At 35.8% G+C, this 27,754-nt stretch overlaps 1 protein-coding gene across 6 annotated transcripts; it reads left to right on the top strand.

Annotated features, from left to right (window-relative positions):
- Positions 1-27,754, top strand: IL6ST (interleukin 6 cytokine family signal transducer; the record flags this gene model as incomplete). Of its 6 annotated transcripts, none has more annotated exons than XM_080695143.1 (15): positions 1-64; positions 3,210-3,305; positions 4,383-4,503; positions 7,140-7,306; positions 8,089-8,243; positions 10,147-10,306; positions 13,280-13,362; positions 13,990-14,200; positions 14,941-15,123; positions 18,674-18,775; positions 18,976-19,122; positions 19,635-19,775; positions 23,340-23,436; positions 25,468-25,549; positions 27,014-27,754. In XM_080695143.1, the coding sequence occupies 15 exons, from the start codon at positions 1-3 to the stop codon at positions 27,752-27,754; spliced, it is 2,550 nt and encodes an 849-aa protein (XP_080551269.1). The 6 variants fall into 6 exon arrangements, with proteins under 6 accessions (XP_080551269.1, XP_080551266.1, XP_080551265.1 ...); XM_080695140.1 differs by having other exon boundaries at positions 3,210-3,515; positions 13,990-14,188; positions 14,929-15,123; XM_080695139.1 differs by having other exon boundaries at positions 3,210-3,515.

The following is a 27,754-nucleotide window of genomic DNA, read 5'->3' as shown; positions in this document are numbered from 1 at the left end:
ATGTCAACTCTGCAGATTTGGGTAGCGCAAGCTTTGGTTATTTTCCTTACAACTGAATCTGTAGGTAAGGTTCATGAAATACCCCATCATCTAAGTCCACAATTAAGTTTATATTTTTTATATACTTACAGAATTAAGCTTATATTTAAAAATTATGTTATGTTTACATGTTTATTCCTTCTGGGTTATTATTGAGTAAATAATGTTGCCTTAAAAATCTACCGCTAATAAGTTATTAGCAGTAATTCAATTTATTTATGTTTATGTCTCATTTGTGCTTTATTTTTGGTAGTACTGGAGATTGAGGGGATTGAACCCAGAGGCATTTTGCCTCTGAGCTGTACCCCCAGCCCTGTCTTTTATTGTTTTTGAAACAGGGTTTCACTAAGTTGCAGTAGGCCACACTTAGGTAGCTGAGGCTGTTTGTGAACTGTGATCCTCCTGTCTCAGCCTCCCAAGTACTGGTATTACAAGCATGCACTACCATGCCTGGTTGATCATTTATTTTATTATTTATTTATTTATTTATTTATTTATTTATTTATTTTATTTGCAGTGCTAGGGATGGAATCCAGGAGCATTCACCTCAGACCCCTACTTTTTATTCTTTATTTTGAAACAGGGTTTACTAAGTTGCAAAGGGCCTCACTAAGTAGCTGAGGCTGTCTGCAAACCACTATCCTCCTGTCTCAGCCTCCCAAATGCTGGGATTACAAGCGTGCCACCACCATGCCTGGCTTGATAATCTATTTTATTTAAGTTCTGTTATTCAGAACTTAACTTATTGGTTTTTTTTGTTTTTTGTTTTGTTTTGTTTTGTTTGTGGTACTGGGGGTGGAACCCAGAGGCTTTCTACCTCCAGGCTATACTCTCAGACCTTTTTTATATTTTATTTGGAAACAGGGTCTCACAAAGTTGCTGAAAGCCTCACTAAGTAGCTGAGGCTGGCTTCGAACCTGTGTGATCCTCCTGTCTCAGCCTCCCAAGCGCAGGGAATTACAAGTGTGCACCAGCACGCCTGGCTCATTATTGGGTACTTTAAGTGACAGAGTTTATGTTGAAATTTTTTTCTTATCATAAATGCTGTTTAGTTGTACTGTAGCAACTTTAAGATGGGAGGTCAAAAAAGATTTTTTAAAATAAAGGAATAGAAGAAAATCTGATATCAACACTTCACTCTTTAACTGTCAAAAGCATCACTGAGCAGTATGGTTCTGTTACTAGAATAAAGAGTTACCTGAAGTAGTACTGTTGGAGGTATAGGCCCTAACCTGATGCCCATTTGAGAACTGGGGCATTACTGGTTCATAATGAGGTAAATGCAGAAATTAAGAATACATACTTAGAAATATAACAGTTTAACATAGCCATGACATCTCAGCATGGTAAGTCTGATGGATTGGAAGAAAAAAACTGATATTTCATCACAGAATTTGAGAAGCACTGCATCCATTTTCTTATCTGTAAAATGAGGATTATAATGGTTTATTATTGTGAAGATTGAGTTAATATAGACAGGACCCAGCTCACAGTAAGCATAAAAAGGATCATTATTGTGTATGTTTTTAAATGATTGAATAAAATGTACTATATGAAAAAAATGTACTAGAACTAGACATTATTTTCTAGTACTGGGGGTTGAACTGGGAGCCTCAAGAATGCTATGCAAGTGCTCTACTGTTGAGCTACATTACCAGCTATTTTTATTTATTTGTTTCTTATTTGAGACAGAGTCTCACTGAGTTGCCCAGACTTGCCTTGAACTTGCCAATCTTCCTTCCTCAGCCTCCTGTAACTGGAGTTGCAGGTGTGTACCATAGCCCATGCAGGTTTTATTTTTGACCCACTCTGATTATATTTTTGTGGTACTGAGCATTGAACCCAAGGGCATTCTACCTCTGAGCTACATCCCCAGCCCTATTTTTATTTTGAAACAGAGTCACTAGGTTGATGAGAGTCTCACTTACTTGACTGAGGCTATCCTCAAACCTCTGTGATCCTCCTTTCTCAGCATCCCAAGTACTGGGACTACAAACGTGTGTCACCATGAACAGCTTTGATTTTTGTTTTTAATAGGAAATTTTTTTCCCAATACATTTATTGTTAAAATGAATATGTGTGTTATTTAAACTAATCTGATTCTTTGTTTTTTAAGAGGAAATTCAATCCCATATACTTTTTTCTTGGTGGTACTGGGGATTAAATTCAGGGGCATTCTACCTCTGAGCTACACCTCCAGCTCTTTTTTTTTTTTTTTTTTTTTTCGGTGCTGGGAATGGAACGTGGGCATTCTTCCTCCAAGCTACACCCCATAGCCATATTTTTTATTCTTTATTTTGAAACAGGGTCTCACTGATTTGCAGAGGGCCTCACTAAGTAGTATAGGAGGCTGTCGTGAACCACGATTCTCCTGTCTCCACCCACAAATGCTGGGATTACAAACATGCACCACCACACCCAGCTTCCCAGCTCTATTTTTTTATTCTTTATTTTAAAGCAAGGTTTCACTAAGTTGTGGAGGGCCTCACTGAATAGCTGAGGCTGGCTACAAACCTATCATCCTCCTGTGTCAGCCTCCCAAGTGCTGGGATTACAAGCATGTGCCCCCATGCCTGGCTATATTAATGTTAAAACTAAATATATTTTGCTATCTAGTTCTATTTTCTTTTGTTGTTCCCTTGCTGTTTTCTTTGTTGTCTGAATTTTGATATATAGATAGTACATTCTGTCTCTCTTAGCCCTCACCTATGCCCTTCATCTGCATTCAGAATTAGAGAGAGAAAGGGTTTAGACTGGTTTATCCAAGGAACAGGTTAGGTGATGGACAAGTATGTCATGCTGCAGGTAGTCTGTGTTTTCTAAATAAAAATTAGAATATTTTAACAAAGGTTGAAACTTGAATAGATTTCTTAATCCAGCTCCATAAATTGTATGTTTTGCATGTTATAATTGTGTACTTTCTTGCAAATCTAAGCATTAAATTCAGGCCATGTTAATGTTCAGTTGTGTGTTTTCTTTTTATGAAACATTTAGTGAAGTTTGAGAGGTTCTACATCGAGTTCTGCCAGCCAGATTTCATTTTGTACCAGAAATCGAAGCCCTGGGAGTCAAATCCAGCACCTCATATATCCTAAGCAAGCATTCTACTGCTGAAATGCATCCCTTGCCCAGACCATTTTTAATTTTTCAAAAATGCTGTTTCTTTGCAGGTGAACTTTTGGATCCATGTGGTTATATCAATCCTGAATCTCCAGTTATAGAACGTGGTTCTAATTTCACTGCAGTTTGTGTCCTGAAGGAAAAATGTGTGGATTATTATCATGCAAATGCAAGTTATATTGTCTGGAAAACAAACCATCTTAATGTTCCTAAGGAACAATATACCACCATTAATAGAACAGCATCCAGTGTTACCCTCACAAATGTAGCTTCTTTGAGTATTCAACTCACTTGTAATATTTTTGCATATGGACAGATTGAGCAGAATGTTTATGGAATCACAGTACTTTCGGGCTGTAAGTTTTGTTTTTATCTTATTTCAGACTTTGTCATGACTATTGAACTACATTTTTAATGTCTGTTAGTCTTTATGAAATGTAGTAATTTATGTGCCCATACTTTTTTCTTAAAAATAAGTATAGAAGTAAATTTGCATTATTAATATCTAGAAATCCAAGAGAACAACACAAGTTTCTTCTCTTCTGAAAGTCAAATGTTTGTCAGTTTTCTAGGAAAATATTTTGACATCAGACTCCTAAAACAGTATAATTGTTGATTTTGAAATTAATCTGGATGTATTCACAGTAACTTTCAGTATTCCTTCATTGCTTAGAAAATACATACGTAAAGCAGCTACCTGAAGAAAGTGAACAAACATTGGAGAAAGTCCTTCTTAAAGGTCAAAATTAAAAAATATAAACTATGATTCAGAAGTAGATTATCAATGTGGATCACTCATGCTGCAATTTCAGCATTTGCTTTACTCCTAGTAGTTCAGGAAAGCAGTATGAATATAAATTAAATAGTTTTTGCTTCTACTTAATTACCTCTTATTAACATATGAATATTAGTTTTTAGTATACATTTAATGGAGACATTGTTGATTTTTATCCAGTTATAAGCGAAAATTGATTTTTATGTAGAAAATTAATGTGAGACAGACTAGTCAGTGACAGCTATGATAGAAAATATATACTACTGTCTAAAAATAATTTTAAAAAGAATTTGAATAGAAGAAAGTAACTTTAGGTACTGGTCTTTCATTATATGCTTTTTGTTGGGCTTCTTTTTCTATCTAATTTAGGTGTTTCTTAGGTGGTATATAAAATCAGGTAACACTTGTGGACATAAAGATTGTTTAATTGCTAATTATTTCCTTTTAGTTCCTCCAGAAAAACCTAAAAATTTGAATTGCATTGTGAATGAGGGCAAGAGAATGATGTGTCAGTGGGATCCTGGAAGGGAAACATACTTGGAGACAAACTTTACTTTAAAGTCTGAATGGTAAGTTATTTTATGTTTGTTCTATATTGGTTTTATTAAGTTAGACATTTTTGCTGGAGTTTTTATTTTGTCAAGTAATAATGTTGAATTCAAATTTTTAAACATTTTAACTTTTTATTTTGGAACATCTTAAATATATATGAACATAGAAAGAATTTTTTTTTTTTAATTTTGTGGTACTGAGGAGTGAAACACAGGGGCTTTCCATCTCTGGGCTACACCCCCACCTCTGTTTTTTATAATTTATTTGGAAACAGGGTCACACTAAGTTGCTGAGAGCCTCACTAAGTAACTGAGGCAGGCTTCGAACCTGTGCAGTCCTCCTGTCTCAGCCTCCCAGGTGCTGGGATTACAAGCATGCACCACCATGCCCAGCTCATAGAAAGAATTTTAAAATAAATATGTATATTCATCACCGTCTTCAACAGTGAACAGTGCATGGCCAGTCTTTTTCTTTTTTGGTTCTGGAAATTGAATTCAGAGATGTTATGTCTCTGAGCTACACCTCAACCCTGTTATATTTTTTATTTTTGAACTGGGTCTGGCCAAGTTGCAGAGGGTCTCACTAAGTTGCTGAAGCTAGCCTCAAACCTGTGATCCTCCTGTCTCAGCTTCCCAAGAAATGGGGTTATAGGTGTGTACCATCATACCTGGCTATGACCAGTCTTACTTTATATGTACTTTACCCTATATTGTCTCAAAGAAAATCTTGGACATATTCTATTCATAAATATTTCAGTATATATCTCTAAAAAATAAGGACTTACTAGAAACAACCATACACCATTGTTATACCCAGTTAACTTATTTTAATGGCATTGAGTCTATGAGAAGACTTAAACAAGAGATCCCCTAAGGTAAGTGACAGCAAGCCATTTACTGCAAGTAAGGGATGGTTGTGCAGATTCAGGTGTAGTTTTGGACTGAAAAATATAAAAATTACTGGAGAGGCTACAACTGCCAATGGAGAATCTGCTGCCACCTATCTGGGAGAATTGAATTTGATTAAAGAGAAAATCGAGACCATCTGGAAGAAGATGTCCAATAGAACACGCATGCCATTAGTGAAAAGGAAGAGGCACCAGGGTGTAAAACAGGACTATAGGTTGACTCTGGTGCTGTATTGCTTCACTTGAGGGCATATGATGGAGCCTCTTGAAACATACAGAGTAAAGAACCCACATCCTCCAGACAGAAACACAGCATAATCAAAAGGTGGGTGATAGACATTTTTTCTATAGGATGATTCCATCAATGCTTCATCTCAGAAGTAGAAAAATCCTTGGAAAAGGAAAGTTTGGAATTTAAAGTCCTATTAGTTAATGGTACATCTGACTATTTGAATCTGTTAGGTATGGAAATGAAACTGCCGACGTAGTATTTTTACAACCAAACCACCTCGTTGCTTCAGCCCCTTGATCAGAGAATAATTCAGTTTGACAAGGCCACATATGCCCACCTGACATTTGATTGCAGTTAGTCAGCAATTGATACAGACCCTAATTTGCAGTGCTGGAATTTATTTACTGTTGCTGAGGTAATAATATTCCTCAAAGTTGCAATGGGTGAATTAAAACCAGAAGCTATAAATGTCTGCTGGAAGAACTTAGAGAAGTTGTGAATGATTTTAAAGGGTTCCCAGGGAAGTTAGGAAAATCATCCACTGCAAGAAAAGTTGGTGAGAAGGATTTGCTGTCCTGCTTAAACATGTTGAAGAAGTAGAATGATGATTTGAAAGCCATTGAGAAGTATTAACAAATAAGAAATAGAACTTGTTATCTACAGATGAAGAAGAATCTGAAACAGAACCAGCAACATGACCATTACAGAGATTTGCTGAAGTGTTTTGAATTGCACAAATAATAAAAATTATAAAATACATGTCTCAGATGAAATGCATTAAAAGCACCTTTTTGATCACCAAAGGATTATAGCCTAACAACACTTTATGATAAGAGAAAATTTTCCAATTACATTGTTCTTCCAAAAGGTTTCAGAAAAAAAAAAAAAAATCCAACTGTCAAGGATCCCCAAGCACTGCCAACATTTATTCCAGACAACATTATGGCTTGTTTATGTAAACTCACCTGAAACAGGTAATTCCCCTGATGGCATATTGTCAGAAAGTCAATAGTATCCTGTCACTGTCTATCAGTGCCTAAAGTATTCACCTTTATCTTATCACATAGGTGCAGGGTTATAACATCATCACAAGAAGAAAGGTGAGTGTTTTGAGAGAGGCTACATTCACAAAACTTTTGTTCTGTTTTATCAATCTCTTACTATGCCTAATTTATAAATTATAAGTAAAAATATAAGCACGTATGTATATATATATACGTGTATGTGAATAGGAAAATAACATAGTGTTTGGTTTTATCCATCTGAGGTTTCAGTCATACACTGGGGTTTTGGAATGTATCCCTTCTAGATAAGGCAGAAATACTGTTAGGATCACAAGGAAATAGGTAACTTTTAGAGAAAGATCATTGGGATAGAGCATAAGTTTCTAAAATAAAGCATTTTTAGATTGCAAATGTGAAAATAATTTTTTAGTGCATCAAATTCTTTTAACTTTTCATAATGACATTTTTCAAATTTAATTTTAATGACTGATTCTTTTATTTTGTATTTAGGGCAACAGAGAAGTTTGAGGATTGTAAAGCAAAACCTGACACTCCCAACTCATGCCTCGTTAGCTATGCTCCTGTGTATTTTGTCAACATTGAAGTCTGGGTAGAAGTTGAGAATGCCCTTGGGACTGCTACATCAGATCATCTCAATTTTGATCCTGTAGAGAAAGGTAGCTATAAACCTGAATTTGAGAGTTTAGTATACTATACAGTAGCTTATAAATTATTTTTTATATTTTAATTAATGAAGCAAGCATTTATTAAAAGATCTTATTGTCATTTGATCAATAATAGTAATGTAGAAAAATAAAAATATCCATAATCCAACCACATTCACAGCTATTTGTACATGAGTGTTATTTTTTAGTATTTGGCCAGCTCTCAAACTGTCATACCATTGCATTTATAGTATACTTATTCCTTTTTCATGCTTTATAAAATTTTGATTTATTATGAATATTTCATTGTTGATATCTGAACCTAAAAAATTTAATACACTAAACTTACAAGAAAAACTTTGTGTGTGTGTGTGTGTGTGTGTGTGTGTGTGTGTGTGTGTGTGTGTGTTACTGGGGGTAGAACCCAGGGGCCTTTCTACCTCCGAGCTTTACTCCCAGACCTATTTTATACTTTATTTGGAAATAGGGTCTCACTAAGTTGCTTCGAGCCTCACTAAGTAGCTGAGGCTGGCTTCAAACCTGTGTGATCCTCCTGTCTCAGCTTCCCAAGTGCAGGATTACAAGCGTGCACCACCACATCCGGCCAAGAAAAACTTTTATAAATGTTTCTTTATAAACTTTTCTGTTACGTAATATAGTATAATTTTTTATAGAAATTCATTTTCTAAGAATAAATGAATATTGAAAACTAAAGGAAACTATAAAGAGTATAATTGTATATGAAGTTATAAAAGTAAAGTGTAATTAACATCAGAATTTATTTTATTTTTTAGTGAAGCCGAATCCACCACATAATTTATCAGTAAGCAACTCAGAGGAACTATCCAGTATCTTAAAATTAACATGGATTAATCCAAATATAAAGACTATTATGACACTGAAATATAACATTGAATATAGGACCAAAGATGCCTCAACTTGGAGCCAGGTAAATTGAAAGTTACTGTTTATTTAAATAGTCTTTCTTGAACCCTCTAACCTAAAAGTCTCAATTATTTTTTCAATGTCCTAAGTTTCTGTTATGTAAGATATTTTGCTAAATACCTGCTCTGGGTCTTTATTTCAAGCAAGGAAAAACAGGGAAACACCTTCCAGTTGTGCTACTTACAATAACTTTTTAAGCGAAGCACAAAAGTGATGCAGGGTGACTAGGGAAGAGCATTTTTGATGGGAGGCGAAGGGTAATAAGGGTACATAAGTAATAAGCAAATTAAGTAAAGGAACAAAAATAAATTATAATGTCAAGGTAGTACATGGGTTGGTGTACTACAGTTAACAGCCAAATTCATACTGCCGCCTTTCTTTGTAAATGAAGTTTTATTGCAGTACAGCTCTACTCATTTGTTACATATTATCTATTTTTGTGTGGCAATGGAGGAATTGAGTGGTTGCAACAGAGACTCTGGCCCATAAGCTTAAAATATTTACTGCCTAGCCCTTTATTAGAAAGTTTGCCTACTCCTGAGCTATGGAAAAGAATTGGTAGAGAATTTGTAAAACTGTAAAGGAAGGGGATGGTGCACCTAAAGATGATCCTCAAAAGCAGCACTGTACTTTTTGAGTGTGTGTGTGTTTGTGTGTGTTACTCGGAATAGAACCCAGAGGCATTCTACCTCTGAGCTATACGCCCAGACCGATTTTAAGTACAGGGGATGGAACCCAGGGGGCATTCTACCTCCAACGTACAATCCTAGCCCCATTTTTAATTTTTTTATTTTGAAACAGGGTCTCGCTGAGTTGCAAAGGGCCTCACTAAGTAGCTGAGGCTGTTTGTGAACCACGATCCTCCTGACTCAGTCTCCCAAATGCTGGGATTACAAGCGTACACCACCACGCCCAGCTCCCCAGACCGATTTTTATTTCTTATTAGGAAACACGGTCTCAGTAGGTTGTTGAGAGCTTCATTAAATTGCTGAAGCTGTCCTTGAGCCCACAGTCTTCCTGCTATCTCAGCTCCCAAGTAATAGGATTACAAGCATGTACCACCTTGCCCAGTGGTACATATATGTATATATTTTATTTTATTTTATTTTTATTTTTTTGCAGTACTGGGGATTGAACACAGGGACATTCTACCTCTGAGCTACACCCCCACCCTATATTTTATTCTTTATTTTGAAACAGGGTCTTGCTAAGTTGCAGCGGGCCTCACCTCACTAAGTAGCTGAGGCAGGCCGCAAACCTTCAATCATCCTTCAGCCTCTTGAGTACTGAGATTACAAGCATATGACATCATGCCTGGCTAATTTTTTTTTTTTTTATGTGGTATTGCGGATTGAGCCTACATTTCAAGATATATCTTTGTCCTATTTCGTTTTTTATATTGAAACAGGGTCTCACTAAGTTGCTGAGGGCCTCACTAAGTTGCTGAGGCTGGTTTTGAATCTTTGATCCTCCTATCTTATCCTCCCAATTACTAGGATTATAGATGTGTGCCACCATGCCCAAGTCACTTGAAACTTTTAGAGGCTATCACCATAACATTGAGCTATCCATGGAATTGTTTTGATTCCACTTATCAGGGTACTGACTGTACTAAGTGCCTATGCACTCCCCATCCTCCTTTTTAATAAACCCTTCTTGAATTAACTAAGTGAAGTATTCCATCTATTTCCTGCCGAGATCCTGTGTTACAGGCCCCAAGGAAGAAATAAAAGAAAGGAAGGATAGTAACAGATGTTTCCATATTTCTCAGATTTTTGCTGCTATTTTCTCTTGCATTTATCTTTCCAGAGGTTGAGTTTATTAGTTTTGTTAAATAATCTTCTAAATTTATACACAATTAAGAAATCTTTATTGAGTCCTGTTGTTGCTCAATTTCCTTTTTTCAGATTCCTCCAGAAGATATAGCATCTACAAGGTTTTCATTCACTGTCCAGGACCTCAAACCTTTTACAGAATATGTGTTTCGGATTCGCTGTATGAGGAGTAATGGCAAGGGCTTCTGGAGTGACTGGAGTGAAGAAGCCAGTGGAATCACCTATGAAGACAGTGAGTAAATAAACATGAAGATAGGAGACTGGTGGGATTATGGCTGTCAGTCATTCCTGGATTGATTGATTGATTGATTGATTGTGGTACTGGCTGTCAGTCATTCCTGGATTGATTGATTGATTGATTGATTGTGGTACTGGGGGTGGAACCCAGGGGCATTCTGCCTCCGAACTATACCCCCATCCCTATTTTTTTAATTTATTATTTTGAAACAGGCTCTCACTGCGTTGCAAAGGGTCTTACTAAGTAGCTAAGGCTGGCTGTGAACCCAGCTCTTCCCATCTCATCCTCCCAAATGCTGGGATTATGAGTGTGAGCCACCATGCCCAGCTTTCCTGGTTTTAATAATAATATATAGACCTTACTCCTTATTTTGTGATGATCTTATTCAAATCATTGTTTTACACTTTTATTTTTAAGGACATCAAGAGGAAATTTAACATGCAGTATTTTGAAGCAGACTAGTGGGGCATCATTGATAGTAATAATTCTATTTGACACCTAATCATAGAAGGGTAGCTTAGATGCCTTTTAAAAAGCCATTAAATTAACTCTTGGTAAATCCAGAACATTTTACTAACAGAGTGGTCCAGAGATAACCGTAACTAGAGAATCACATCTGAATAATTTAAGTCACACTGTCTTCCAAAATGTATCTTACGCCTTCACTATAAAAAACGATATTTGTGTTATACCTGTTACTCATTTTTTTTCTACCAGCATTTGATAAGCCCCTGGAAAAAGGGTGATCTGGGATTGGGGTGTGTTGGTTTTCATTTTCTTCTTTCTTCCATAAATATTATTTTGTGTGTGTGTGTACGTAATATATATATATATATATATTTTTTTTTATTCTATTGAGTGTCGCAATATACTTATGCATGTGTCTATTTGAACTTCTGCAACAGCAGCCTTTTCCCCTGCTTTTTTGATTGCCTGTTCTTTCTTCTCTGTTTTGCTACTACTTTCTCTTCACAGCCAACACATCACTGCTTGAGTTTTATTCAGATCCTCTTATTCTATTGAATACTATGTTTGCAGTTAAATTTGTGAAAAATCAGTTGATACTACGGGAATTTTTAAAACCTAATTATAATGATCTCTTATTTGCAATTTCACTTTCTGTGGTTTCAGTTACCTACAATCCAAAGGTATGAAATGGAAAATTTCAGAAATAAGTTCTTATTAAAATTTCAGAAATAGCCGGGTGTGGTGGTGCACGCTTGTAATCCCTGCGCTTGGAAGGCTGAGACAGGAGGATCGCACGGGTTCGAAGCCAGCCTCAGCTACTTAGTGAGGCTCTCAGCAACTTAGACTCTGTTTCCAAATAAAGTATAAAAAATAGGTCTGGGAGTATAGCCCGGAGGTAGAAAGCCTCTGGGTTCCACCCCAGTACCACCAAAAAAAAAAAAAAATAATAATAATAATAATAATAACAACAACAATAATAATAATAATAAAATAAAATTTCAGAAATAACCTAAGTTCTAAATAACTTATTACTGTAAATTATAGTATTTATTGTTATTATTGTTAATCTCTTACTGTTCCCAATTTATAAATTAAAGTCTATTGTAATTATGTGTATAGATAAGAAACATATATGAGGCTCAGTATTATCCAGAATCCTAGGCATTCACTGAGGGTTTGGGAATGAAAGCTTGCAGGTAAGGGTCAATGATATATGAGCTAGTACTTGATACTTTTTTTTTTTTTTTAACAGCACTGGTAATTGAACCCAGGAGCATTCCACCACTGAGCCATATCACCAGTCTGTTTTATTTTGAAACAGAGTTTCACTTAAATTGCCCAGGCTGGTCTTGAATTTGCCACCTTCCTGTCTCAAATATCCAGGTAGATGGCTATTATAAGCCTGTACCAGCACATATATCACTATAATTTCTTTTTATGTTATCTATTACACTTAGGAGTTTTAGGCAAATGTTTATATATTATTTTTTCAGTTTTATTTTTTAGCAGTAAATAATATCAACTGATTTTTATTTTATCACTTAAAATCTTTATTTTAAACTTTTTCTTTTTCTTTTCTTTTTCCTTTTTTTTTTTTTTTTTTTTTTTGGTGTGCTGGGGACCAAACCCAGGGCCTTGTCCACTAATCTGCACCCCAGACCTACCTTTTCTTTAAGAAGAAAATCATTAATATCAGATAATTTTTCAAAATTATTATAAATTTAATTGCAAGATATGGTAGTAAATAAAATGAGAAAGTACTTGAATAAAATGTAAACAGTGATATGTTGGTTATGAAGAGACAACAAACAGAAGAGAGGATAGGCAGATCCGAAGGCTGGAGGAAAGGCTGCCAGCACTAAGATTAAAAGATATATACATGAGTAAGAAGTAAAAAATATGATGCCTTTTTATTTTTACTTAGAATAAATTGTGTGTGTGTGTGTGTGTGTGTGTGTGTGTGTGTGTGTGTGTGTGTGTGTGTGACTGAGGATTAAACCAGGGGCATTCTACCTCCAAGCTATGTGCCCAGCCCTTTTTATTTATTTCTTTTGTTTCGAAACAGGGTCTTACTATGTTGCTGAGATTCACTACTTGCTAAGGCTGTCCTCAAACCTTTGATCATCCTGTCTCAGCCTCTCAGATTGGAAACAGGCATGTACCATCACTCACAGCTTATATCTTTATAATTTTGAGATTAGAAAAGAGCACAGGCCTGTAGTCCCAAATATTTGGGAAACTCAGGTAGGAGGATTGCTTAAGCCCAGGAGTTTAGGGCCAGCTTGGAAAACATAGCAAGACTCTAGCTAAAAAAAAAAACTATAATATAAATCATCAAGTTATCACCCTGTCTAAAGGAAAACACAGCTGTATTTTGATGAGATGGGGAAATGCTGCTCTATTATAGAGACCATGTAATTGAAGGGCAAGAATATTAAGAACAAAGTAAGAAAATTATTCACAGAATTCTACTGTATTAAAAGTTTGTGTTTTATTTAGGACCATCCAAAGCACCAAGTTTCTGGTATAAGATAAATCCATCTCATACTCATGGCTACAGAACTGTACAGCTTATATGGAAGGTAAAAAAAAAAAATTACGGGTTTATATTCTTTTATGCCTTAATACATTTTAATGACATATGTGTACATTTGTAACATTTAAATTTTTATTCATTTTAATATCAGCAAAGCATTTGGTGATTTTAATAAATAGAAACAAACTATAAAGAAGTCAAATTTGTAAACTGCAGATAATCTTAGGTATTTCAGTATAGTTCTGTATAGGTTCTACAAAAGGAGGGATCCTATTGTGTACTTTATTGAATTTGTCAGGGTGCCTTGTAGAAAATAACTAATAAAGGTTTGAGTTAATTAAAATGTATACTAATAAATTGATAACACAAGTACATCATACTAAAAAAGGTAGGGAAAAAATATTCAAGCATAAATCATCCAAGCCAGCATAGCCATAGCACAGAATCCAGTGCAGAACTGAGAGCTAATCAAGTGGTACTCTTTGTCCTTGTTCAGATGAGATTATCCTTCTGTTCCTTATCCGGTGGCTAGTAGTCTTACTTTAGTCCTGAGTGCAGAATGAGTTCTCCAGTACTTGACGTGTTTAGAGGTTTGAGACAATAATAAAATCTATGAACCTGAAAAATGGAATATTAAAGATTCATAAAATTTTTAAAAATTATTTTATTACAGACATTGCTTCCTTTTGAAGCCAATGGGAAAATTTTGGATTATGAAGTGACTCTTACAAGATGGAAATCACATTTACAAAATTACACAACAAACGACACAAAATTGACAGTAAATCTCACAGATGATCGCTATATAGCAACTCTAACAGCACGAAATCTGGTTGGCAAGTCAGATGCATCTGCTTTAACTATCCCTGCCTGTGACTTTCAAGGTTTGTGTCTGTGAGACAGAACCTAGTTCATGGATGAAAAAAGTGGTTAGAGCTGGGTGTGGTGGCGCACACCTGTAATCCCAGCATTTGGGAGGCTGAGACAGGAGGACAGCCTCAGCTACTTAGTGAGGCCCTTTGCAACTCAGTGAGACCCTGTTTCAAGAAAGAAAAAGAATAAAAGATAGGGCTGGGGGTAGAGCTTAGAGGTAGAATGCCCCTGAGTTCCATCCCCAGTACCTAACAACAAAAAAGTGGTTAGGTATGGTTAAGGATCCTATAAAAACCACAAGAAGTCTAAGCTGATTGTAGTATGAAATCAGTCATCAGGCACATTTCATCAGGATGTATGGAAATATTATTCCTCTGTGGCTCATGTAAACTTTGTAGTAAGCTATTTAAGCATTTTTTCAATTAGTTACCTGATTTTTGAAATATTATTTCAAGCTTTTGATAACTTTCTGTGCATATAACTTAATTTTATTATTCATCCCTTTATCTTCCAAAGAAAAAAAATAATTGTACTTACAAAGTCACATACATAAAACATTTTAAGAATTTGGGGAAGGCAAGAATTTGAATTTAAATACTATCTTATGTTTAAGACACAAGTTGCTTTTATTCATGGAAATTTTATATGCTACAGAACTTGATAAATCACATTTTGTAAATGGTTACAAATATCAAAATTTCAATTTTGTGAATGTTCATTTATTATATTTGTATCAAACTTTGTTTTAAAGCTACTCACCCTGTAATGGATCTTAAAGCATTCCCCAAAGATAACATGCTTTGGGTAGAATGGACTGCTCCAAGTAAATCAGTAAAGAAATACATACTTGAATGGTGTGTGTTATCAGACTCATCGCCCTGTATCCCAGACTGGCAGCAAGAAGATGGTACTGTGCATCGCACCTATTTAAGAGGTATACCCAAGCTAAAAACATTTGACTTTTTTTTCTAACCCTTTCAGACAGAATTTCCATTTGCTTATTTCTTTTTGGTTTATAGGCATTGTGGTCCATTGTAAAGGACCATTTTAGGTATGGTGCCACATACCTTTAATCCCAATACTTGGGAGGATAAGACCAAGAGGATTGCAGGTTCAAGGCCAGCTTTAACAATTTAGCAAGACTCTCAGCAATCTAGCAAGACCCTGCTTCAAAATAAAAAATAAAATAGGGCTAGGTTATAACTCAGAGATAGAACACCCCTGTGGTTCAATCTCTAATATCACCAAAAAAAAAAAAAAAGGAAAGGACCAATTTATCATAACCCCACTAGTTATTAGATGTGTTTACTCAAAAAAATCACACTTAACATCTCTGAACTACAGAGTCTCCCTGTGGACATCGTGAGGTTAATACTTTTTTTCATGCCCCAATGAGGTTCTTTCACCACAGAAATAGGAAACTATAAAGTAATGGATATAAGAAAGTTCAGCCTATGCTGCTGATTGATTGTATGTTCTTTGTACTTGACTTAACTTCCTCATTCTTCAGATGAAAAAGTAGTTCAGTGGAGCATCTGGATAGCATTTAACTTCTTATAGACATTGATTAGGGGAAGCCAAACCAGAATGCAGATTTACTTATACCTTTCCATTGGAAACACTAACACAAGGTAGAAAATAATTGTATTATAGAGCTCCACAATTGATTGTTCTTTGTGGTAAGGTACTACGTATATGGTTGTAAAGTGATTTTAAAAAAAGCTTTAGCTGGGAGTGGTGGTGCACGCTTGTAATCCCCACGCTTGGGAGGCGGAGACAGGAGGATCGCGCAGGTTTGAAAGCCAGCTCTCTGGCTTAAGAGACCCTGTTTCCAAATTTAAAAAATATAAAATTAGTTCTGGGAGTGTAGCCCGGAGGTAGAAGAGTTTCCAGGAGCCTCAGTACCACAAAAAAAAAAAAAAAAAAAAGCTTTAAAGGAAGAAAACATTCAGCAAGTATGTGCTTTTTAAATAAAGGATAATTACTGTCCTCCTTCCCCCAGTACCAGAGATAGGACCTAGGGACATTCTACCACTGAGCTACACCTCCAGCCTTTTTTATTTTGAGACACAATTGCTGTGTTGCCAAGGTAGGCCTTGAACTTGAGGTCCTTCTGCTTCAGCTCTCTGAGTCTCTGGGATTAGAAGCATACACCATTACACCTAATACTAACCTGCTATTTAATGTGCAGTTTAAATAAACTTGGTTATCTAGTTTATTAACTTTAATAAAAAGCATGATTTAGTTATGGAGGAGAGAGATTGGAAATAATTAGACAACACAAACCTAAAAAGTCTCTAAAAGGATAGCATAGGCTCTGGGGACATTAGATTTCAAGGCTCAGTCCTCCCCTTGTCACTATTAATGCAGAAATTAAAAACTGTCATTTCTTGAAAATATAAATATACCAGCAAGAAAAGGCAAAATTACTGTGTTTACAAAGTCAAAGGAGCTTATTACTTCATAAGTAATAGTTGTGGAAATATAAGTTCTTAAAAAGGTACAAACTTTATTATAACAAACACCTTTGCTGATAGGGACTAATACTATATAAAAAGAAAAATGTTAGTGTTGCATGCTAAAAGAATAGATTACTTTGATAATTTTGAAAGATTATAAATAAAAGAATTACTTTATTTAAGATAACTTTTTCTTTTAATTTTTTTTTTTTTTTTTTTTTTTTTTTTTTGGTGGTACTGGGGTTCCTGGAAGCCCTTCTTCCTCCGGGCCACACTCCCAGACCTATTTTATATTTTTGAAACAGGGTCTCTTACGCCAGCGCGGCTGGCTTCGAACCTGCGCGATCCTCCTGTCTCCGCCTCCCAAGCGTGGGGATTACAAGCGTGCACCACCACGCCCGGCGTTTTCTTTTAAAATTGTGGGAGAAATTATCAGTAATTTTTTTTTTTTTTTTTTTTTTTTTTTGCAGTTCCAGGGATGGAACCCAGGGGCATTCTACCTCTGAGCTACACTATTTTTTTAGTCTTTTTTATTTTTTGAAACAGGGTCTCACTGAATTGTGAAGAGTCTCGCTAAGTAGCTTATGCTGTCCGCGAACAGTGATCCTCTGTCCTCTGCCTCCAGAATGCTGAGATTACAAGCATGAGCTACCACGCCTGGCATCAGTAATTCTTTTTCAACCTCACCTGAGAAGCCAGGACCATTAGTATTTTCCCCTAGGTCTTATTAATGGCTTCTTTCTCATTAATGAGTACTCAGAGAATGAGGTAAGATACATGAGTTATCAAACTCTAAAAAGTAAGATTCAATATAATTTGAGAACAATGTTTTATACATCCTGAATATAATCGTTTATTTTATTTTATTTTATTTTATTTTATGGTACTGGGGGTGGAACCCAGGGCTTTCTACCTCCAGGCTATACTCCCAGACCTATTTTTATATTTTATTTGGAAACAGGGTCTCATTAAGTTGCTGAGAGCATCACTAAGTAGCTGAGGCTCACTTCAAACCTGTGCGATCCTCCTGTCTCAGCCTCCCAAGCGCTGGGATTACAAGTGTGTGCCACCATGCCTGGCCCACTAATTTTATTAACAATATATTTTTATCCATTATATTAGCAATAAAAATAACTTTTTGCTTTTTGTGTATGGCTCTGGGGAATTAAACTCAGGGGCATTCTACCTCTGGGCTATACCCCCAGCCCTTTTTTTTATTTTTTATTTTGAAATAGGGTCTCACTAAGTTGCAGAGGGCCTCATTAAGTAGCTGAGGCTGGTAGTGAACCTGGATTCTTCTGTCTCAGCATCCCAAGTACTGGGATTATAAGCATGCACCCCTACACCAGGCTAACTTTTTCGTGTGTGTGTGTGTGTGTGTGTGTGTGTGTGTGTGTGTGTGTGTGTGTGGTAGTAGGGGTGAAACTCAGGGGCATTCTACCTCTGAGCTACACTCCAGCCCTATTTTTTATCTTTTATTTTGAAACAGGGTCTCACTGAGTTGCAGAGGGCCTTACTAAGTAGCTGAGGCTGGCTGCAAACCTGCGATCCTCCTGTCTCAGCCTCCCAGGCGCTGAGATTACACGTGTGCACCACCATGTCACACACAGTTTTACTTTCTTAGTTCTGAGTCCCACACAACAAAAGGCAGTACTTAAGAAAACTGCACTTTTAAAAGAATGGAAAACTAAGCCGGGCATGGTGGCACACGCTTGTAATTCCCGCACTTGGAAAGTTGAGACAGGAGGATCGTGCAGGTTCGAAGCCAGCCTCAGCTACTTAGGCTCTCAGCAACTTAGTGAGACCCTATTTCCAAATAAAAAAAATAAATATAAAATGGGTCTGGGAGTATAGCCCGGAGGTAGAAAGCCTCTGGGTTCCATCCCCAGTACCACCAAAAAAAATAATAATAATAAAAAAAATAAAAGAATGGAAAACTAAATGGTCATGAAAATATAGGGTAAAGTAATGAAATTAATTTGAATTTTTTGAGAAAAGGTACATAACCTCCTTTTCTTATTTTAGGGGAACTAGTGGAGAGCAAATGTTATTTGATAACAGTTACTCCAGTATATGCTAATGGACCAGGAAGTCCCGAATCAACAAAGGCATACCTTAAACAAGCTCGTAAGTCCAAAATCAACTTTCACTGAAAAAAATTTTATTATTATTATTTAGTATTATTAAGTATTAAGTCTCTTAGTCATTTTTAAATAAGAATACATCTCATATTTAAATAATTTTATTATAAGGAAATTTTATTAAACTTTAGTTATTTTCTAAGTTCTGTTGTTTTTCAGTTGGCAAATAAATTTATTCTATTACAGCACCTTCCAAAGGACCTATTGTTCGGACAAAAAAAGTGGGGAAAAATGAAGCCGTCTTGGAGTGGGACCAACTTCCTGTTGATGCTCAGAATGGATTTATCAGAAATTACACAATATTTTATAGAACTGTCATTGGAAATGAAACTGGTACTAAAACTATCAGTTATTAAGCTTTTGAGTACTAATTTCTCACCTGACTGTGCTAAACATCTTATATAGTATCCTCGAGAGACAGACACCTGTGAATATTTCTTAATGGTTGTGTTCACGGCTCTATGTTGTTAGCTGGGTGTGGTGGCGCACGCTTGTAATCTCAGCTCTAGGGAGGCCGAGACAGGAGGATCGCACAGGTTCACAGCCAGCCTCAGCTATTTAGTTATGCTCTCAGCAACTTAGTGAGACCCTATTTCCAAATAAATTATAAAAATAGGGCTGGGGGGTGTAGCCTAGAGGAAGAAAGCCCCTAGGTTCCACCCCCCAGTACCACACACACAAAAAAATTACGTTGTTGTGCTTACAGAAGAAAATTATATCAAAGTTAAAAGATTGTTTTCTGGGAAAAACATTTTTACTCCTTTTTAATACTTTTGCAACACCAAATATAGGACAGATAAAGCAGTAGCAATGAATAATGGTTGGTTTTTTAAAATTTCTTCCAGCTGTGAATGTGGATTCTTCCCACACAGAATATACATTGTCCTCTTTGACTAGTGACACATTGTACATGGTACGAATGACAGCATACACAGATGAAGGTGGAAAAGATGGCCCAGAATTCACTTTTACCACACCAAAATTTGGTAAGAAATAGTGAAATTTGAGCTTCCTTGTTCTTTTTGTTCATGGTGGTGGTGCTAGTGCTTGGTTTGTTTAAACTATATATATACAAAACAGCTGATTTTTGTTTTCAAGAGTTAAAAAGCAATCTTTAAAAAATTAAAAGTTAAGCCGGGCGTGGTGGCGCATGCTTATAATCTCAGAATTCGGGAGGGTGAGACCAGAGGATCGCAGTTCGCAGACAGCCTCAGCTACTTAGTGAGGCCCTCTGCAACTCAGTGAGACCTGGTTTCGAAATAAATAATAATAATAATAATAATAATAATAATAATAATAATAATAATAATAATAAATAGGGCAGGGGGTGTAGCTCAGAGGTCGAATGTCCCTGGGTTCCATCTCAGACCCACAAAAATAAAAATGTTAGTATGGATCACATGGATTTCTCCCCAGAAGCACTTGAGTTGAGTGAATGGATTGCTGTGGGGACGCTGTCTTCATATGCACGTCAGGACAGCTGAGGACAGCCACAGGGCCTGCTCAGTAGCTCTGACCCTGTGGGCTCTCACTGTGGATGGTAGGGGCACAGACCTGCACCTGGGCATGGACCAGGTTACTGTTAAGACCCAAAGGTGCAGAAGGTGTAGAACATTCACTTTCATGTTAGAACACTGACAGATGATATCAGCCAAGGCAGACCCTGCCTCGTGGCTAAACTACAACGATGAACTGAGATTGTTTTTCTTTCTTTCTTTTTTTTATGCGGTACTAGGGATGGATCCCAAGGCCATTAGCTACACCCCCAGCCCTATTTTTTTTTTATTATTTACTTATTTATTTAATTTGGTGTGTGTGTGTGTGTGTGTGTGTGTGTGTGTGTGTGTGTGTGTGTGTGTGTGTGTGGTACCAGGGATATTCTACCTCCAAACTACATCCTCAGCCCTATTTTTTATTCTTTATTTTGGAACAGGGTCTCTCTCACTAAGCTGTGGAGGGCCTCACTAAGTAGCTGAGGCTGGCTGTGAATCTGAGATCCTCTTGTCTCAGCCTCCCAAGTAATGGGATTACAAGCGTGCATCACCATGTCTGGCCAGTCCATGTGTTTTAGTCTTCACCTTTTCTCTGTTCTCTTTAACATAGGATCTGTTGGCCTTTTCCCACCTCCTCTGGTTTTTATAGCTGTATCTTTCTTAGTTTTCTAGTTGAGTTCTCCTTCCTCCTTCCTCTCTGATACTTTCCTCTTACTCTTTCTGCTCAGAGCTCTGTTCTTGGCCCTGTTTCCATATCTGCCTCTTCAAACTCCTAATCCATGACTTCATCTTCTATATCTCCTCTAATACATTTCTGTTCCTTTGTTCCCTGCCACAACTATTCAACTTTCTGCTAAAACGAGAAATTTAGATGTGATGGCAGTAAGTTTTTCCCTATCTTTTCCCCTCACATAAACCAAGTGTCAAGACCTGTTGATTATACCTAATTATTGTTTGTACTCACTCTTTCATAACCAGCTCTTTCTTTGACTGTAAGTTATTTTTCTTTGGAGGGGGGAGGTACCAGGGGTGGAACCCAGGGGATGAGGATAAGGTTTGTCCTAAGTGGTAACATGTTGATAGAATAAATATATAACAAATAATACTTGAAATTAAACATAAAAAATAATAAAACTTTAAAGAAATTTTTCCCAATTTCAAAAGTAATTTTCATTATTATATAGTAAAATACAAAGAGGAAGAAAAATCAATCCTAATTCCTCACCTCCAAAAATCTAACATATATATACATCTTTTTCCAAAGATTATATCATTAGTATTATATGGTGTAATATGCTTTCTTTTTTTCAGTTACATATTTATAGCTCTCATTATGGCTTCTTCACATGGCATCATCTTACCCCAAAGGACATTATAACTTAAAATATGACAAAAGTAAATAAAACAAATGGGGAACTATTGGGCTATGTAGATAGTAAATAGAGTAGGGATTTTATAGATATCAGTGTGAGAGGGTGAGGGGAATTCAACTTTAAAGAAGGTTTCAAGCTGGGTATGGTGGCACATGCTTGTAATTCCAGTACTCAGGAGGCTAAGACAGGAGGATTGCGGTGTGTAGACAGCCTCAGCTACCTAGTGAGGACCTTTGCAACTCAGTGAGACCCTGTTTCAAAATAAAATAAAATAAAAAACTAGGGCTGGGGATGTAGCTAGGCGGTCGGATGCCCCTGGTTTCCATCCCCAGTACTGCCAAAAACAAAAAAAGAAAAGATTTCAATGCTGGAGCCTTGAAGTTAGGATTTGAACACAGGAAAAAGAACACTTCTTAGTGAGTGGCTCAGGGCATGAATACAAAAGCAGTGGCTCAGGGCATGAATACAAAAGCAGAGGTTTAGCAGCTGTAGAGGAAGGCCTCCCCCTGAATTAGATAGGCATTATATATATGGAGTCCTTATTCAAGAGTTAAATAACTTTTATTCCCAGGCATCCTTCTTATTTCTTGATTTCTACTGGGCTTTATGGAATATGGAGTAACTCACAGAGGACAATTATGTGGTGGAAAGAAAACTAAGTTAATAGTGTTACAATATTACTTTCACACATTTTTCCTATAAAAGACTAAAGGGGGCTGAAGAGGCTGGGGCACTGTGATAAGAGTGGGTACATAATATAAGCAAGGCCCTGATTCACTCCCTAGCACCAAAAAAAAAAAAAAAAAAAAAAAGGATGGGGATGAGGGGAGGATGTAAGCGCTAACCAGAAACAACTGTAAGGAAAACTAGAAATATTTCCAAAGCTGGGTGTGGTGGTGCATGCTTGTAATCTGTTTCCAAATAAAATATAAAGAAAAAAAAGTAAATGCAGATAGAGATCTGGGTGGGATTCAGGAATCTCAGGCTTGTTGTTTTTTGATGAATTATTCCCATTCTTGCTCTAGAGAGCATCTCTCATATCTTCTTTTTGAAAATAATAACTCTTAAAATTTTAATCTGAGTTGCATTTTTATTTCTTTATAGAAGGTTAGATTTGTAGTTCAATTAAGATTGTTTTATAGTTTTTGCAGTTTTTATTATTTTGATGTAATTTTTTCATTGTATAGTGATGAATATTAGAACAAAGATAAGCTTTCACTGAGATCTGAATGCAGATCATAAATGTAATGAATGGTTGAGTTGAAAGCTTACTTATCAAGTAGGTTGTCTAGTTAGCAACTACACTAAGTCATTTTATTTTCCTTACCAAAGTATACTTTATATTTACTACATAGCTAGATTACGATGTAAGGATAAATGGCTAGCATATGATATACCAAGGAGAGAGAGGAGAGGAGAGAAAAAAATTGAAGTTTTTTGTTTTTTTGTTTTTGTTTTAATTAAAAGATAGAAATACAGAGGATAGGTACCGCTCCAGACCAGTTTGGCATGGAGGGGTGACTCGAATGACTACACCCAAAATTGAAGTTTTTAAAGATTAAAGAAATAAAGTAGATTGGTACTTCATCTTTTCAACAGTAATCGTGTTGAGATTACTCATATAATAATGTTCTCCTTTGTATATGTGTTAACAATTATTTCTCATCATGAACTTTCTTTTTAGCTCAAGGAGAAATAGAAGCTATAGTTGTACCTGTTTGTTTAGCATTCCTATTGACAACTCTTCTGGGAGTATTGTTCTGTTTTAATAAGCGAGACCTGTAAGTACTTATATTCATATTTTTGCATAATTTCCCAGCTTTATTGAGCTATAATTTAAACAATAAAATTCATTCATCTATTTTAAGTATGATGAAAATTTTTAGTTATGTACAGGTGTATGACTGTCACCACAATCAAGATATAAAACATTTTTTCCACCCCGAAAAGTTTCCTTTTTGCTTATGATCATTTCTCTCTCTCAACCCTTGACCACAGGCAATAACTAATCGATATTCTATAACTGTAGTTCTATTTTATCTAGAATGTCATATACATGGAATCAGCACATAATTTTTTGTTTATAATGTCTTTCAGTTAAGTGTAATATGTCTTAGATTCACTCATGTTGTTGCATATATGAATACTTTTTACATTTTTGTTTTGAATAGTATTCTGTAATATGGATGTGTCAAAATGTATCCATCTGTTATGGAAGGTTAGGTTTTTTAAATTTTTGACCATTGTATATAGTAGTAGTATGAACATTCGCATACAAAACTTTGAATGGGCTTGTTTTCATTTATCTTGAATATCTAGGATTGGAGTGCTGGGTTGTATAGTAAGTAAACTACCTCACTTTTTCAAAGTTAGCTACACCATCTTACATTCCTCCCAGCAGTGTTCAATATCCTTGCCAACACTTGGTTCTGTCAGAGTTTTCCATGTTAGTCGTTGTTTCTAGTGGATGTCTCATGGTTTGAATATTTGTTTCCCTGGTAATTACTAATATATCTTTGTATGTGTCACTTATCTTCAATTGTGATGTATATATTGAAATTTTTGCACATTTTCTAATTATTTGTTAATATTGAACTAGAGCATATCAGGAACTCTTTGTCAGATGTATGTTTTCTGAGATTTGTCTTGATCTCTGTATAGCCTTTTTTTTTTTTTAACTGTAACTTCAGAAAAGCAGAAGTTTTTAACTTTGGAGTCCCTTTTATCAGGCTTTCTTTGATCCCCGCATTTTTTGTCCTGTTCAAGAAATCTCTGCCTCAGTGTCAAAAATGTTTTTTCTGTGTCTTCTACCTCTAGAAATTTGGTAGTTCTTAGGTCTTAGGCCTATGACCCACTCTGAGTTAATGTTTTTACATGATGTGAGTTCAGGATCAAGTTTATCTATTTCTAACATCACTTATTTTGAAAAGATTGTTTTTTTGCCATTGAGTTGCCTTGGCGCCTTTGCCAAAAGTCAGTTGTCCATATAAATATGTGTTTATTTCTGGACCCTTGGTCTGTTCCTTTAAACTGAATGTCTTTTCAGCCGGGCGTGGTGGCGCACGCTTGTAATCCCCGCGCTTGGGAGGCTGAGACAGGAGGATCGCACAGGTTCGAAGCCAGCCTCAGCTACTTAGTGAGGCTCTCAGCAACTTAGTGAGACCCTGTTTCCAAATAAAAAAATATAAAATGGGTCTGGGAGTAAAGCCCGAAGGTAGAAAGCCTCTGGGTTCCATCCCCAGTACTACCATAAATAAATAAATAAATCAAACAAACAAACAAACAAACAAACTGAATGTCTTTTCTTATGCCAATACCATATGGGCTTTTCTTTTTTGTTAAAAAAATCAAATTTATCATATTTTATTTGGTGTCAATCTCAACATTTTATCTATCTGGATACTGTTAATTGGAAATTAAACATTTTTGCTTTTGAAAGAGTGGACTCAATCTGTTGTACCACGTGAAGATTTTAAGTGGTTTTATTACAGGATTTAAGAGATTATTTAAATGAAATACAAATTATTAGATTTAGCCTTTTTCATTATAAATACATTTTTCATTATAAATACATTAATTATAAATACACTTTTTCATTATAAATACATTAATATTCTTATGCATTTTTTTAAAGGTTTTTCTATTAGTTACAGGAAAAATATATTGTTTAGCTTTGGGGTAAATTAGGGATATTTTGTTCTTTTGTTAATTGGTTTGGTTCTTAAGATATTTACATGACCTATTTAGAAATAGGAATTATTAGTCATCTATTTTGTGTGACTCTACATATAACATGTTTCTTTTCTCTTCAGAATTAAAAAACACATCTGGCCTAATGTTCCAGATCCTTCAAAGAGTCATATTGCCCAGTGGTCACCTCACACTCCTCCAAGGGTAAGATAAAAATACTTCAGTTGTTTATAATACACAGGCATATTTGGATACGCTTAGAGAGTCCAGCCTAAAGATACACAGGCTGAATAAAGAAGTAAGTGAGCCAGGCATGGTGGTGCACACCTGTGGTCTCAGTTACTTGGAGGCTGACACAAGAGGATTGAAAGTTTGAGGGTGGCCCCAGCAAAATAAATAAATCTTATTTTATTTGTTATTTTAATTTTAATAATAAATATTTTATTTTTATTAAGTTATTTATTATATTAATTATTATTAATTATATTATTGAAATTGTTAAATTAAATATTTTTAAATTAAACATTAAATATTGAATGTTTTAATTTTAATAATAAATATTTTATTTATTTATTTATAATATTTGTCAAAATAAAAAGTTAGAAGGGCTGTAGATGTAGTTTAGTGGTAGAGCAGCCCTAGGTTTAGTTCTCAGTGCTGCCAAAAAGAGAAAAAGAAATGAAAATAGTACATAAGTGAAAATTATAGTCAAAATTTTAATGCTGAGCTAAGTGCTGTGGTGCATGCCTGTAATCCAGTACTTGAGAGGCTGAGACAGGAGAATCATAGGTTTGAGATAGCAAGATGCTATTTCAACAACAACAAAGAGCTGGGGGTATAGCTTGGAGGTAGAATGCCACTGAGTTTATTTCCCAGTCCTCCCCAAAACTTTTTAAAGTAATAGACCTTCTGGAGGTTATCATCTCAGCATATTTGTCTGATATTCCTGATTCTACTCAGTAAACAGGATAGTAGATATTTGATTGAACTTGCAAACTGAAAACTTGAAATGCTAAAACTGCTCCATGATGGTAACTTTTATACAAGCATTTAAAATTGGATTTGATATTGAAACCAATTTTAACAGTCAACCATTTTAGCACTACTAAAATGATTTCTCAGACCCTACATTAAACTCTTTAAACTTAACACATTCTAAAGGGGAAATCATTTGTATTTTTATTCTCTAACAACCTTGAGTTTTATATTAACAAATTAAAGATGTGCTATTTAGTATTCTATTTTTAATATACATTTGTTGGTGCATAGTAACCATCCAGCATATTGAGGTTAATGAGAGAAACATACATACACAAAGCACATGGTGCATTTCCCTCTGGATGTTTCCTAGTTTTTCTACCCAGTCAACCCTAGGCTGCCAATTCTTGGCATGAAATACTAAATATCTGTAGACCATTTACCTATCAAAATGTAGGACCGACAGTACATATTTGGAAATTCTAAGGAAATACAGACTTTTTACTCATTCAGACTTCTTAGCTCCTTTTATATTCCATTATCTACACGTAGGGTAGTCACCAGTGTTTAGTGACATTGATTATTTCCATACCACTGAAAGTTCCTGAGGAGTTCCAGAGATGCATTAACTCTGAGAATTTCTAAAGGAACATATGCCATAGGTAATAATCCACTTTCTCTCTTTTCTAGCACAATTTTAATTCAAAAGATCAAATGTATTCAGATGGCAATTTCACTGATGTAAGTGTTGTAGAAATAGAAGCAAATGACAAAAAGCCTTTTCCAGAGGATCTGAAATCATTGGACCTATTCAAGAAGGAAAAAATTAGTACCGAAGGACACAGCAGTGGTATTGGGGGGTCTTCATGCATGTCATCTTCTAGGCCAAGCATTTCCAGCAGTGATGACAATGAATCTACACAGAACACTTCAAGTACTGTTCAGTATTCTACTGTGGTGCACAGTGGCTACAGACACCAGGTTCCCTCGGTGCAAGTCTTCTCAAGATCCGAGTCCACCCAGCCCTTGTTAGATTCAGAGGAGCGACCAGAAGACCTACAGTTGGTAGATAATGTAGACAACAATGATGAGATTTTGCCCAGGCAACAATATTTCAAACAAAACTGCAGTCAACCTGAAACCAGTCCAGATATTTCACATTTTGAAAGGTCAAAACAAGTTTCATCAAGCAATGAGGAAGATTTTGTGAGACTTAAACAGCAGCAAATTTCAGATCTTATCTCACAGTCTTGTGGATCTGGGCAAATAAAAATGTTTCAGGAAGTTTCTACAGCAGATGCTTTTGCCCCAGGAACTGAGGGACAAGTAGAGAGATTCGAAGCAGTTGGGATGGAGGCTGCGACTGATGAAGGAATGCCTAAAAGTTATCTACCACAGACTGTAAGACAAGGTGGCTATGTGCCTCAGTGA

The sequence above is a fragment of the Muscardinus avellanarius genome (genome assembly GCF_963383645.1).
Source record: "Muscardinus avellanarius genome assembly, chromosome: 1".
NCBI classification, from domain to species: Eukaryota; Metazoa; Chordata; class Mammalia; order Rodentia; family Gliridae; genus Muscardinus; species Muscardinus avellanarius.
Note: the sequence above shows the minus strand (reverse complement) of the source record. Positions and strands in the feature narration are given on the sequence as shown.